The sequence below is a fragment of the Oncorhynchus mykiss genome, chromosome 5 (genome assembly GCF_013265735.2).
Source record: "Oncorhynchus mykiss isolate Arlee chromosome 5, USDA_OmykA_1.1, whole genome shotgun sequence".
Classification (NCBI taxonomy): Eukaryota; Metazoa; Chordata; class Actinopteri; order Salmoniformes; family Salmonidae; genus Oncorhynchus; species Oncorhynchus mykiss.
In genome coordinates, this window is record NC_048569.1 from 45018428 (window position 1) to 45034055 (window position 15628).

At 43.0% G+C, this 15628-nt stretch overlaps 1 protein-coding gene across 4 annotated transcripts; it reads left to right on the plus strand.

Annotated features, from left to right (window-relative positions):
- The first annotated feature begins 138 nt into the window (after nt 1–138).
- On the plus strand, nt 139–15586 carry lhx6 (LIM homeobox 6). Of its 4 annotated transcripts, none has more exons than XR_005051746.1 (9): nt 139–704; nt 1481–1555; nt 1866–2048; nt 3635–3756; nt 11860–12080; nt 12611–12711; nt 13038–13133; nt 13308–13477; nt 13795–15586. XR_005051746.1 is itself a non-coding variant. In XM_036977647.1 (9 exons), the coding sequence occupies exons 1-9, from the start codon at nt 627–629 to the stop codon at nt 13875–13877; spliced, it is 1149 nt and encodes a 382-aa protein (XP_036833542.1). In that variant the 5' UTR covers nt 139–626; the 3' UTR covers nt 13878–15586. The 4 variants fall into 4 exon arrangements, 3 of the variants coding, with proteins under 3 accessions (XP_036833542.1, XP_036833544.1, XP_036833543.1); XM_036977647.1 differs by having other exon boundaries at nt 13288–13477; XM_036977649.1 differs by having other exon boundaries at nt 13308–13462.
- Nucleotides 15587–15628: the final 42 nt, after the last annotated feature.

Here is a 15628-nt window from a genome sequence, read left to right on the forward strand (position 1 = left end):
AATTGACAAGTGCCAAAACTCCATTATAGCGGTGCTGTGTCAGAAAATTGGTGTCCATGAACCGTACCCTATTCGCAGCCATAATACAACAAGTTTACCCTCCCCCCTCCAATCCTGGAGCGCAACTAAACTTTCACTCCAGACGAATTGCGCTTGGAGAGACGGTACCCTAACCTGCTCTCACTCGTTGTGTCTCGCGTTCTTGCAGATCTCGAGCAAACCTGCCAACCCATCTACTTCCTGTAGTCAGCAATTCCATCCCTAACAGAGGGAGAAAAAAAAAGGAAGGAAGCATTTTCTAAGTGTTCTAAATAAGGCGTTCTGAAGAGCAACCTCCACTTGGTCGTCCGTCTGCAACACCCACGAGCTTCATCGTATAGATGCCATAACTGTTTCTCATGTTTTATATCGCATGTGTGCTGGGAGGCCGTTGCATCGATCGTGGGTAGAAGTAAAAACACGCCGTGGGTTCAAAACAAGAAGTGTAATTAACCCTGCAAATCCATGGCACGGAGAATACAATAGATGCGCATCTTTTCTTGCATGAAAGTGAAATCAGTTCAAACTCCGAGCTTGGGAAAGGCAGGGAACTCGACTTACGTTCTATCAGAATCCCAAGTGCGTTCATGTATTGGAAAAATGAGGTTTTGGCCCCTCTACCAGAGGGAAATAAGTTTTTATCCGAAGGAATTCCCTCAAAACAGGTAATGTGAAGAAAACAATAGCCTACAATAATAGCTTATGCGTAAAATATATGCGTAAATATAATTTGGATATTAAAGATTGCTTTCTGGTTTAGCATGCATGTCTAAGATACCCACATAGTATTGGTTGATACCATTGTATAGACTACACTAGGATCTTACAGGTAATCTATCTGCTGTCATCATGTTGCTTTCTTAACTGCAACTGTTTTTATGTGTCTTAAATTGATATCATAAGAATCACTGGTTGTGTACAAAGATCAGCTGCGCCTCGCGCCATGAAGAGACAAGCGCGTCTATTATGGAGTGTGATTTGCAGTCCACCCTCTTCAACATGCCAATTCGCTAGAGAAGAATTAGATTTTAATTAGTGCCATTAAAAATCAAATTTGCCATTCTTTGGGTGGCCCGTTGCCTTTTCTGATTGACAGTTGAAATTGACACTCCGGGTCTCCTCTTATCGTGCGCATTTCAAGCTATTTGTAATTGCAGGTAGTTTTTTTTCGGTTCCCTGGATTGCGAGGAAAACACGATTACTTTAAGAGCCATGGGTTAAGTGCAGAGAAAAAATCAATCCAAATTGAAATAGCTTCATTAAAACGGCAGCTTTTGTTGCAGGGCCCTAAATACTCCACAACAGTTCAAATCGGGAGTTATTGTTTGAACGCTTTATATAGCTTCAGAGCTGCAATGTCTCTCAAGGATTTCATGGCTGGAGATGGATAGTACGTTAGCCGCGAGTTGACTTCGACTTGCTGTTGAATCTTGTCTTGTAGGTGATTTCTCCAGAAACGCCGCAGAGTACACCGGGTGCCTCGCGCTGCGTGGAAGCCAAATACACACACGTCATGGTGAGAAGTTATGTAAACGTTTTAATGCATTATTTGCAATGTGTGCATTGCTGTTTATTATTATAGCATCTGAAGGATAAATGATTGCCATGCGTAAAATGTAATGTTATTGCTATTAGTTGTCTATTGCCTGTCAAGTATTTATGCAACATTTATGGTGACGCTGATAGCGTGCCTGAATATGCTTTTCTATGCTAAAAGCATGACTTCGGTCATGAAGTAGCCTATAGGCTGTAATATGTCAAATATTTTGGTCCAGATGCGCTTAAAATGTATCCCTGTCCTTATTCTTGACTTGTTTCTCGTGCAGTCTCACTCGGACGGAGAATCGCACCGATCGAATATGGAGAGGGAGGACACGCGCTCCTCCCCGAGTCCCCCCTCTACCCCGTATATCTGCTCGCCTATCTCCACCGCCTCCTCCGTGGCGTCCACCGGGAAGAACGTGTGCGCGAGCTGTGGTTTGGAGATCCTGGACAGATACCTACTCAAGGTGCGAGTGCGCGCGTTATTGGTCATGAAAAGGCTAAAACCGCACGAGCATAGGATTTATGTTTTTGCGAATGTAAAACAGATATGGAAAATCCCTTTGACTTGTTTTAGTTTTTACAACTTTACTAACATGTTTGATGTATTTAGCCAGAGCTACATCCACGTTGACTTCATTATCTTCCTTAAATATTAATACGAATATAAATGAAATCATGCTCCGAATTATGAAACCCTGAAATAATTTAGAAGGCTAAAGTGTTGATCTTCTGAAGCTCCATTGTTTTGAACATACTATGTTATTTATAAAACAAAAGAAAGGACAGTAGCCTAGATAGGCCAGGGTCATACATCGTGTTATGTTTTTTATGTCTTTCAAATTCACATCAAGAACAACGCCCAGCCTCGCTCTGCGTGCTCCGTAGTAAAAAACAACTGTCTGGGAGTGTTTTTCAGAGTTGCAGGAAGTGTGTGTTACTTAAATCTAAGGGGATCATTATTCCGCTATCTGTGCTCCATTTATTTTAAGTCTTTATATGGAAGCGATACATGTGGAAACTATTTTATCAGGAAGCGATGCATGTTCATTTTAAATGAATAGCTATATTAATTTTTGAAATCGATTCTTTATAGGCTATTTATCTTTAAATGGTTTGAACATTTTGCTTCTATAAAAAAAATGAAATCCACTCATAGAACAGACCCAGTGGTCCACTCCACCAAATCTCGCTGTATATATATTTTGTGTTTAATAATCTATATGCCTAATGATGCAAGGACATACCCCTTTATTTTGCACATGGCCCATTTTCTTATATGGAGAACGAAGTAATAAAATAATATTTGTGTATATCTTTATGTTGACATTTTATTAGTTTCCTTTACTTGGTAGGCTGGGCCTACGTCACACGGACAAACATCGAGAAGAACAAAACAATTATGAGATATATTAATTACATTGACATTACATTTGAACTATTCTTCAACGAACTGTACGGTTTAGGAATCATTTTAACATTAAAGGCAATAATGAAATCAAACAATATTCAAACCTTTTGCCTGGTCTGCGTATGTATGCACAATTGATGAGTGAATATACAGTCTAGCTGACGTCAAATGGCCCAATGGCCATACGTGTTGTATACATTTTTTTTAACGTGCGCAATCAAATTGAAAGTTACCGGATAGAGGGAAACATATTTATTATAAAAGTCCTACTGTCTTTGTAGCTCCACCAAAATATCAACTAAGTCATGGATGTTTTTTTTTATTGGAACAAAATCAATTGCAAAGTGCATAATAGCCTATATGAATTATGCTATTTTTACAGTTGTTTATTTTGTTGTTATTATTTGACATGTTCATTAATTTAAATCGTTTAGCCTAGGCTACTATTTGAGCAATAATGAAATTTAAACGATTCAATTTGATTTCACATAGGCTACATACAGACATATTGTTATAATTATTATAATTATAATTATTATAATTGTTATATTGTTATAATTATTATTAATATGATGACGATGATGATAATTATTATTATTATTATTTAAGCTTCTTTTTTTTTACCACTGTTTTGTTTTGCAGGTAAATAACTTGATCTGGCACGTGAGGTGTCTGGAGTGTTCTGTCTGCCGGACGTCGTTACGTCAACACAACAGCTGTTACATCAAAAACAAAGAGATCTTCTGTAAAATGGATTATTTCAGGTAGGGTAAGTTTTTGACTTTGTTTTCAAAATATTATTATATTATATTATATTAAATATTATGCTTCCGCCTGCCGCCTCCCATGCGAAAACCTGCCTCTCCTTTGGGTAACAGTGGACATGCGCATAATTGTGTCGGTGTTTAAAAAGGTATTCAAAAGCTTATAAGCAAAATAAGGGTAGGAGTAAAAGGAGTAACTTTTTATGAATCTCATTGTTGAGGCTACATCGTCGGCCTAAATATTGAGATGCTGTAAAATAAATGTAATTCTGCTGGTATAGGCTTTTGTTATGGGGCGTGTAGTGAGACGTGTTTTGCAGGATTTATAAATTGCTGGTATATTATACGCGCATTTAATGATGAAGATGACATCAATTGGGCGGCAGGTAGCTTAGTGGTTAGAGCGTTGGGCCAGTAACCGGTTGCTAGATCAAATCCCTAGGCAAAGGTTGCTAGATCAAATCCCTGAGCTGACAAGGTAAAAATCTGTCGTTCTGCCCTGAACAAGACACTGTTCCTAGGCCGTCATTGTAAATAATAATTTGTTCTTAACTGACTTGGCTAGTTAAATAAAATAAGAAAGCGCATAACACTGATTCTTTGCCTTGCAGTTTTGAATAACAAATGTATTAAATCATCAAACATTGCGATTGCAAAAGCCCTAGGCCACTAGGCCTTATAACAACAACGCCAACACCACATCAGTAATAATGATGTTACGACATACAACACGAGTTAATTTGTACAGGTTTACACTTTTTAAATTTTCGTCCATGGATCGTCAGCTCAGCTTGTCTCTTGATTCAAAAAGCAAAGAGAGATCAACTAATAACAATCTAATTATATAATCGCATACACATTTAGCAGGTGTTATTGGGGGGGGGGGGATACTGTAGTATACAATCTTTTATTCTATTCTTATCTAAACTGCTATTCTATTGTTTATTAATCTAAACAAAATCTAATACATACCAAAACATATATGAGTTATGACCAAATATAAATCAAGACTAATCTCTGGACTAATTTCATGAGATTGTCTAACAGAAATCTAATCAAAATCAAAATCAAATGTTATTTGTGACATGCGCTGAACACAACAGGTGTAGATATGAAGACATGAGAAGATATTCACAGGAACACTTACTGATAACGATTCTAATCAGTGCTACCCCCAAGACTACAATTTGTTGGGCTATTATCATATAGCATGTTGTTACACACTGTTTCTACAGTTCCTACACACAATAACACAATAACACCATTCATCATTGCTTGCAATGCTATTATATTTGTTGATGGTTTCATACTCTTCCACATACTCTTTAACAGACACAAAATATACATCAAACAAAATTGCTTTCAATGCTGCCAATGCGGTTATATTTTCTATAATATTCTATATTAATATATATTTATATTTCACCAGCTCCATTCATATAACACATTTGACACAATATTTACAAATACCTGTAATTACATACATACGCACGCGCGCGCGCGCGCACCCACGCACGCACACACTACACACACTGCCGAGTAAGAATAACACTCCGAGGCTAAAGCTAAACTGTGAAGTCTCATGCAGCATGCGCGTCTCCAGTGTGTCATGATTGCAGAGCACTCAACACAGAGCCTGAATGCAAGCTCTCAATTGGCCAGGCCTCCTCTCCTCCGCATCCATTTCCAGTCAATGTGAAGTGACTGGCCCTTTAAAGTCGATACTGTGTTTTAGGAGCCGCTGCCTCAGAAGGTTTGTTTTCTGTGTTAGGCTAATAATCTGAAGTGATGCTTCACAAGATGTTTCATCTAAAGCCCTTCACAGAGAGACCCGGTCCCTGTATAGCACAGTGGATCTATTGAGATAGGAACATCGGCACTTGTGTCCACGCAATGCGGGCGTGGAGTGTACTTATCAGATCAGCATCAAGGCTTAGACTACAGAACTAAAAGAAGTCAATGTCAACCAAGAATGTATTACTTGACTTTAGTAATAGATGAACACCATCAGAGATACATGCAGGGAGTGTAAACGTGGTATATATATATATATATATATATTTGTAAATATGATGATTATGTAATGTGTTTACAAGAGAAAATGATCGATACTGAGCTACTATGATTGCAAAGCTCAAATGAGCCATGAGATGGTCTCTCATAATGCAGGATAAATGTGAAACACCATCTGACTATAGCTTCTTATTTAATAGCTAGAGGTAATGTTCTTCTGAGTTAAAATACTAAAAACTGTATGCATCCTGAGATTATCACACAGAGTTTGTCATCAATAACTAATTATATTGAACTCTTGGCTCAGAATTGTTATATTGTCCCATTCATAATAAACTGTAGAGGAAATTGCTTTACAGCTGAGCAAGGCCATTTATTTAAAAAGGAGATCATTGCAGAAGAAAATTGCCTGTAATTTAATTTCCTGGCCGATAGGTTGAAATATTCTAATTTACATATTGGTTGATATTTATGGAAGGTTTTCCAGATGATCTAAACATGTTGGACATTCATCTGGTAAAGTTTAATATGGTAAGCCATACACAGACAGTCTGACCATCTGTTGTAGGAAAGAGGAGTCCGCCATACACCCCCACAATACAACGGGCAGAACCTCCAGCATTTCTCCTTCATAACGAGTGTCCACTCACGTGAGATGCGGGTCGTGTAGTGTTATGGTGTTCAAAAAGATATTCAAAAACTTGAACAAAAAAGCCTTGGAAACTTAACCGTTGCCACGTTTTTAAAATCCCATTATTGTAAGAAATTACGCCCATCTGCTGTTGGAAAGAGGAGTGCAACACTGAACACAATGCAACCCACAGAACCTCCAGTGTTTCTCCTTCGTCATTTCCCCCAAACATTCTAAACTGCTCGTTTCTAGTTTTATTTATTTCATTCGGGAATAATTCCACATCTTAAAGACACATTTTTCCTGGTGAGGGATGCAATATTATGTGCCAAATGGCACCAAATCCCCTAAATAGTCCACTGACTGGAGCCCCATGGGCCCTGGTCAAAAGTAGTGCACTGACTAGAGCCCCATGGGCCCTGGTCAAACGTAGTGCACTGTAGAGAATAGGGTTACATTTAAGACGCTGCCACAAGAGTATGGTGGCATGTTGGGAACATAACTAGAGGCAGAATGTGATTGACTGTCTAACGTATTACTGTGGACATAGTGAAAGGGCTTTAATGGTTCCAAGCTTGAGAGGGAGCTTGGCACTAGAGAGGGAGCCTGGGAACGGTTTATCCCGACAGTCAGTGGGCACAGCGGCATCTCTGTATGTGTGTGTGCGTGCATGCTTGTGTGTGCATGTGTGTGAAAAGTTTCGCACCCCAGGCAAAGTCATAGTCAGTGGGCACGGTGGCATCTCCCTGCTCGGACTCCAATCCCTCAGTGGATGGCAACAGGTCCCGCAGAAAGAGAGGTGCGTGTGTGTGTGCAGGTGCGTGTGGTTGCGCCAGAGAGGTGAAGGGAGTGACCCTGCTTAGGGGGGTGTGATGTGTGGGAGGGGGGGTGGGGTCCATACTGGCACTGTTGCTGTGAGGGTTCAACAACACCAGCACAGAACAGAGCTGTGAGGAGGAGTGAGCTGTGAGCTGGGTCTGCCTGCCTGGTGTTTTTCTGATGGTAACCTGATACAGAGCCACTGGTCTGAGGTTTATAATCACCAGCAATTAAAGCCCCAAGCCCAGCACCCAGTGTTGTCCGGGTCAACGTGTTTCTGAATGTGATTCCTGTCACACACGCAGGAACACACACGCATGCATGCACACACGCATTCACGTGCATTCACTATACATCACACACACGCACACACGCATGCACACGCACACACACACACACACGCACACACACACACACACACACACACACACACACACACACACACACACACACACACACACACACACACACACACACACACACACACACACACACACACACACACACACACAGGGAACACTATGTCTCTGAGCCTCCTGTTCCAAAAGGTGCTTAGGGAAAATGCCTGATCTTTCTGTCCACAACGGGTGTGTTGTGTGTGTGCATCAGTGTGCGAGCACGTGTGTATGTGCCTGCCATGGGAACCTGCTTATGTAAAACTGACTGTGCCTACTTCCACACAAAGACCAGCCGTCAGTCATTAAGGTGAAGTTTTTTACAACATGAAAATAGTGTATGCATTCTGCTACACAATAATGTTATATGTGACCCATATCAACATAAGGCTCCCTTGGCCCCGTCCCCATTTACCCTGAAACCCCAAATACTTCTATTCCCTCCAGTGGGGGGCAGCAATTAAAATAAAACATGGAGGATTTTGTATTGTGAAATGGACATGGTTGGAAGCCATAGTGATGAATGATGGGGCATTGTTGTGGTTGGGACCAGAAGCATCCCCATATGCGGAGTTCGTTTGTTTACAACCATCTTAACCAGTGACTGGTCAGGTGTGTACAAAACCGTCAAACTGAATGTATTGCTCTGCTGCAGAGAGGGTTCGATTGAAACCTCTCTCTCCCTTTTCCACTGTGCAGCTTGACATTCCACCTCAGTGGTGTTTCAACACCAGTGTACTTGCTAGGCCTGTAGGAAGGGTTAGACTGCCGTGAGTTCTGAGGACCAGACAGAGCTGGGCGTCACTCATTCCTCATTCTGGCTCTGGAGAGAAAAACAAGGAGATATTTCTCATTTGTGTCAGTCTCTCATCTGGCTCTGGACTGACAGCTGTTGTAATGGGGCGTAATAGCAGGAAATCAGAGTGGGTTTACTCTGCCTAAAGGGGGGTGGTGGAGGAGCAGGGGCAGAGGGGTAGAGGGGCATGGGACAGAGCAGACGCTGTAGTAACTAAAGCCCCTCTGTCAGCCAGGCCCCGAAACAGAAACACAGCGAGCCGTGAGCTGCCGTGAGCCGCAGGCCACACAGGAAGTTGCAAAGCACCGCCAATCAGGGGCACCCTGGGATGCTGACACGGTAACCTGAGTGGCCGTCCTCGCCGCTGCGTTGGGGTTGGGGCGGTCAGCGGTGCTAGGGGACGGAAGGTGTGTGCGTGTATGAGGTTGGGGGGGCGGGTGGGGGGGTGGGGGGGGCGTATGTAGCCTATCCAGCCGTCCTCATCAACCCGCCCCGCTGCCAGCCTGCTTCCCGCCAGGCACTGATGAGGTCTCCGTAGAAACTGAGAGGAGCATGCCGTGAGTGAAACCAGACCTGGTAGAGGCAAAAGAGACTTGAGATGTCAGATTGTCTGACAGGAGAAGTCAGGAAGGTAAACAAACACACTGAGGCTCAGGACATCAGGATGTGTCTGTCCTTTACTGATTTAGGAGGAAATTAGGTGTTTTTACCTGGTAGGAAAATAGGGTAAGTATCCTGTTTGGATAAGAAAATATGCCTATATCTCATACAATGGTAATTTTGGTCTTCATAAGGAATGCATGTTGGAATGCTTTCCTAATAGTACTTGCGGAAGAAAATGTACATGGACATTTCAATAAGAAATTTGCCCATCTTCAGTACTACGTTCAAGCTCAATAGTCTTGGGGATGAATATACTTCTCTTCGGCTGTAGGTAGATGAATGTGGAGCTGAGCGGAGCAGAGAGGAGGGCTGGAGGAAAGCTTTGTGGAGAGAATGTTTCTCCTAAAGGTGATAGGGGATTGGCATGCACCCAGAATAAACACCAGCTTTTTGATACAAAGGCATAATTAACTACAAAGCTAGTGAAGATGAAGAAAGATGATGATATGCACACACATGCGTGCATGCTGTGCAAAATAACACACAGACACACACACAGACACACACACACAGACACACACACACACACACACACACACACACACACACACACACACTTCTGTGTTGTGTCGTAGAGTCTGAGGCAGACAAACTGTCATGGTAGATTACTGTTCCGTTCCACAACATTTCTTTCTGAACTGTCCTCCACAATGCATCATTAATCAACACGCGGTATTCTCAGTAAAGAGGGCCATAGATAGTCGGGTTTAAAGTACACAATAAACTCTGGAATGGTTTCACAAAGTCTGAGTAGGCTTTTGTTGTGAGCGGTGTGTATTCTTGCATAATGACGTGTATACTGTGCCTCCGGCCCTTACCCTCATCATTCAGTAGTCCTATCTATTTACTCAAAGGGATGTAGCTGGAACAGAGCATTTTGGGTGATCGGGCCAGGGAAGGAGAGGTGTGTGTGTGTGTATACTGTAGTACTGTGTGTGTGTGTACCGTGGTACCTTTTCCCAGGGAAGAGGCTGAGACATCCAGCCAGCCAGGTCTGTACAGTCAGTCTCAGACCTGTCTTAGTGCGTTGTTGTGTCATTTATTTGTGGACGTATCCCAGAGTGCTTCTCTTTCAGCACTAGAGTCAGTGGAGCGTGGAAGCCAGGCACATAAGAACTCCGACTCAACCTCATGGCGTCATTCTGGAACTGGGATATCCCAAATGGCACTCTATTCCCTATATAGTGCACTACTTTTGACCGGGGCCTACAGGGCCGCTGTGTAGGAAATAGGGCACAATTTGGGACGCCTGGCATTGAGCCGGGGAGATGCTGCCTTCTACCAAATCAGTCTGCTGCTCCCTGCCTGGTCGGCTATGATTGGTGATTGGCTTCCCCCAGCCCCTTATACTTGGCCCTTCACCCCTCGTCTCTATCCCTTTGAGGTTGTTACCATGCTTATGTCACTGTGTTTATGTGAGAGATCTCTGAGCTCTGGAGACGGGGGTCGTTTCCTCTTAGTAGACTGACTCGACTCTCCTTGTCATGCACGCATGAACGCAAGCGCGGACACACCCACAGATGGTCAGGCTAGGGGCCATCTGCAGACCATTAGTACAGCCTTTCTCTGTCCGTCCACATCGGCCCCGCCCTGCCCCTGAAACACTGACTGGGTCAACCCGAATGTCTGGATCTAAACAGGCTGGACATGTCCAGTTCTAACAAACTTACACCTGATCTCTCAAAAGCCTCTTTTATGAAGGTTATGACAAGGCCAGTCAGAAACGATCAACTAAATGTAGTACTTCATTGATAGTACTTTAGTTTGTCATATGTGCCCCTCGTTGCATATACTTACGTGGCTAACAGCTGTGATATTGGTGTAAAACATCAAATTGGCTAAATATTCTTCATGTCAAAATCATGACGGTAGGAACATTTACTTTGGCAAAAATGGAGCCCGGATAGCGAGGCCAAGAAATGCAGTGAACCTATTAGTTTGAAATGAAATAATTCTCCACTTCCATTCAACTCATAATGTAAACTGATGGACTGAACAAGCAAAAACCAAATTCTGCAATATTGACAGACCTTTTTTTTTTTCAAGTGATCTACAGTAGGCTATCTATTAGAAAATACATCAGCATGATTCTCTCTGTCTTTCTCTCTCTTCTCTCTTGCCCTCTCTTAAAATCAGGCCTGAACAAGTAATCAGCCAGGCTCTGCTTCACATCTGTAATGTTAGTGCCCTCAGAAGAGCTGATTTGGTTCAGTGTGGAACAAGTGTTGAAAGTTTTAAAAAAAAGTTTAAGGTTGATATATGGAAGAGGTCATTTATTGAATTATTTGCAAATTATTGGAAGGTGGGGGTACCTGATTTATTAAAGGTCCAGTCCGAATGTCGCTTTTCACATTGTACATCCATTTAAATGCATGGATTTGACTAGTTCAATTCAGCTATAAACACGGTCATATTTTGTACATAAAGTTGACATAACAACAAGTCTGGTTATAGACCCTTTTTTTTTTTATTACGTTTTTTTTTGTCCTCCTCTATAGCAGAATATTGATGCCACAGCTCTCTCTCGCTCTCTCTCGCTCTCTCTGTCTCTCTCTGTCTCTCTCCTCTCCTCTCTCTCTCTCTCTCTCTCTCTCTGTCTCTCTCTCCTCTCCTCTCTCTCTCTCTCTCTCTCTCTGTCTCTCTCTGTCTCTCTCTCCTCTCCTCTCTCTCTCTCTCTCTCTCTCTGTCTCTCTCTCCTCTCCTCTCTCTCTCTCTCTCTCTCTCTCTCTCTCTCTCTCTCTCTCTCTCTCTCTCTCTCTCTCTCTCTCTCTCTCTCTCTCTCACAGTAAGTTCGGTACAAAGTGTGCCCGGTGCGGCCGCCAGATCTACGCCAGCGACTGGGTGCGTCGAGCCAGGGGCAACGCCTACCACCTGGCGTGCTTCGCCTGCTTCTCCTGCAAGAGGCAGCTGTCCACGGGGGAGGAGTTTGGCCTGGTGGAGGACAAGGTGCTCTGCAGGATCCACTACGACACCATGGTGGAGAACCTCAAACGGGCTGCCGAGAGTGGTGAGTCACTGGGCTCTCTCGAACCTGCTCTGAGTGTGGGTTCACTGGTCTAGGGCGTCCTATCTCAGTGTTCTCTCTAGAACCTGCTCTCTAAAGTTGATGTCAAAACGATAACCTACTTGCTGTACGTGTACACTTTTATATAGTATACAGCTACACAACACTGTAGGATACACTACGCTACTAAAAAAAAGGTGTTATCTAGAACCTTAAAGGGTTCTTAAACCCTTTGTTGAACCCTTTTTGGTTCCAGCTAGAACCCTTTTGTGTTCCATGTAGAATCCTTTACACAAAGAGTTCTACATGGAACCCAAAATAATTCTACCTGGAACCAAAAAGGTTTCTCCTATGGGGACAGCCCAAAAAACTATTTTGGAACATAACACTGTGATGTAACTGTGGGGATAACAATTCTCACTGGGAAAACTCTAAATGTAGCTTTTTCCCCTCTCTCTTTTTTTTCTGTCTTTCTCTCATTCTTCCCTATCCTCGCCTTTCTTTCCCCCTGTCTCTGTGCCGTGGTGTCTCAGGCAGCGGCATCACTCTGGAGGGGGCAGTGCCGTCAGAGCAGGACAGCCAACCCAAGCCTGCCAAGAGAGCACGCACCTCCTTCACAGCTGAGCAGCTGCAGGTGAGTCACAGAGGAGGGAACCACATGTCCCTGTCTCCTCATTTTCTATTTCCAATAATAGGTCAATAACAAATTCGAATTATTTTACAAATAGGCTGGGGAATATGATTTCTCTGTCTTAGTGACTTTCTAATGGTCGTCGTTGGCAACATTGTCCGATGTGGTCTGGCGTCTCGTTCATTTCAATGGGCTCCTTGTCGTTTAGCTCTGCGGTGGTGTTACATTGTCATTTCTGGACGCTGATACTCCGCTATTTGCTGATATACAGCCAAAATAGCTGAGACAGTGAGGTCATATATTTCTAATAACTTATGTACAATTCCCAGGTGATGCAGGCTCAGTTTGCGCAGGACAACAACCCCGATGCACAGACCCTGCAGAAGCTGGCGGACATGACGGGTCTCAGCAGGAGAGTCATACAGGTGAGGGTCCGTTCACGCCGTCTCAAAGCAATGATGTAAATAAGTTGTAAGTTGCTTTGGAGTGTATGCTAAGTGTCACATGACTCATGGTGGTAAAAACAATGAGAATATAGCGACATGTCATATGACAGCTGGTAACATTGCATTTTCATAGGTTTGGTTTCAAAACTGCAGAGCAAGACACAAAAAGCATACCCCCCAGCACAGCGGACCCTCGCAAGGCCACCCCCAGTCCCGGATGCCCCCTTCGCTGCCCGACGACCTGCATTACTCCCCCTTTGGCAGTCCTGAGAGGGCGCGTATGGTGGCCCTGCACGGATACATCGACAGTGAGTGTTACGTTGGTTAGTCTCTTCACTACATCCTCACAAAGCCCTCTACTCTGCTTCACCAACTCCATTTTCTGCACTTTCCTCCTCACGTCTCCTCTCCGAGGAAATACAGGAAGACGGATAGAGGTATGAAGAGCGATAAAAGAGGAGGGATTTGTCCTTGTCTACTCAGCAGTGGCTGTGTTTCACTGTGTCAATAGTTCACGCTTTCTAACAATAAAACTAATTGTACTGTGCTTGAGTATGTTCCTTTACCGCTCCCCCATCTTGATACTGTGCTGAACTGAGTTATAATATTTCACGTGTGTCCCTCTCTTCTGTTCCACCAGGCCACCCATTCTCCGTTCTAACGACACAGAGCCTGAACCCCCATCAAGCCATGTCGCTGCCCCAGCTACCCCTCAGCCGCTAACTAATGTACGCTGCTGCTGCCACCCCCCCCCCCCCCCCCCCCCCTCCCCCGACCTCTGACCCTTGAATCCTGACCTCCCATCAGCAAGATGACTTAAAGAGAGGATCAAGATTTGAGAAGCTCTCTACTCTTGACCTCTCACCCTTAACCACTCGGACGGAGAGCGAAAGAGAGAGAGAGACTGCCTCATCGACTCTTTTCCCACGAACAGGATTATGATTATACAGCCAGTCTGACTGTTGTCATGGAGGATGTGAGCCCTTCCTTTTGCTCACTGGGACTTATTCAAGGCCAAGACACATTGAACCAGACCATGAGCTCCTTGTGCAGAGCTGGACTGAAAGGACTCCTCTCTCCATCCTCCGATGGGGGTGACGGGACCAGGCTAACAGGAATACAGCCTCATGTGCGCTGTCAAATTTCTAAAGATTTACCTATGAGGGGGGGAAAAAACGGCAAGGGATTGGACTTGTGAGCTTTACAGAGGACACGGAGGTAAGAAACCTCCCTCCTTTCTCTCTATGATGATACCATGAAGGAATGCGAAATAACTGAGTTTTGTTGTGGAATCTGCTTCGAACTTAAAATTAGTACGATTTTTTTTTTTAAGTCACAGCTGTTAGTATTGGTATTATTTGAGATCATGTGGTAATCAGCTCTTCGTTAATACACTGTCATCAGCAGCCTTCTGTACAGGATATAAGCCTCAGATGAGGGTAGATTGTGTGCCTTATCTTATCCATGATAAGCAAACAGAACGACCCTAATACGGTTGTTTTGAATTATGACTCATTTCCAGTCAGCTGAGGTAAAACACCACAATTAACAGAGAAAACGAAAAACTCAAATTTATTAGGATGATTTAAAAAAAATAGTGGCAAGGTGTAACTTGAAATTTTTACTGGTGAAAATATTGAAATACAATCATTTTTTTTTGGGGGGGGGGTGATTTTAATTTTCACCATATCCTCATGTGCAAAGATAAATATAAATGTATTATTATAATATGGATATTTCAATCATTTGACACTCCAAATTGTAAAATTAGGATTTACAGTAACAGCCTTGTGAGGCGTTTGGCATTGACATACCTCTGTTAAATGTTGAACAATCACATTTGAGTATGAGAGAAAGAGAGGGAGGTCTGAAATGTGTCACCCGATAACGTTCCTCCACTTGTAAAGAAGGACTAAAAGACGATACATGTCACATTACATGTAATCCCTACCCTTTTTCTAAACCAGGTGTACTGTCACTAAATTATCATTTATGTCTGTGCAGGACCCATGTCAAGTCAGTGTTTTTGTTACTGTCTTCTACAATTAGTCCAGCATGTGTGCTTCACTTCTATGGGGTGAAACGGAGATGTGGTACAGCGGACTGGGGATATGATGTGTATATAGACGTTTGTTAGCTGGTCAGCCTGGGGAGAGGGAGATTGTGTGAAACTGTAACTTTTGTGTCTTGGCTGTGGAGTGGAGTCAGTGAGGAATAGGATCCTGTGTTTACAAAGGGACTAAGGGAGACAAGACCTCAATGTTCTCGTATTTATTGAGACAATAGCCTGTAAGCACTTTTTTTCCCCGGAAATTGTCAACATTGTCTTGTTTTATTAAAAAAAATGAAATGAAATCGAAAGTTTATTTGATTGACTGTGCATCACATAAATGTTTTGTGTACTAAATGCAATAAAATGGACTTTAAAATGTGACATTTGTATTTTATTTGGACTAACAATTTGATGGAAGAAG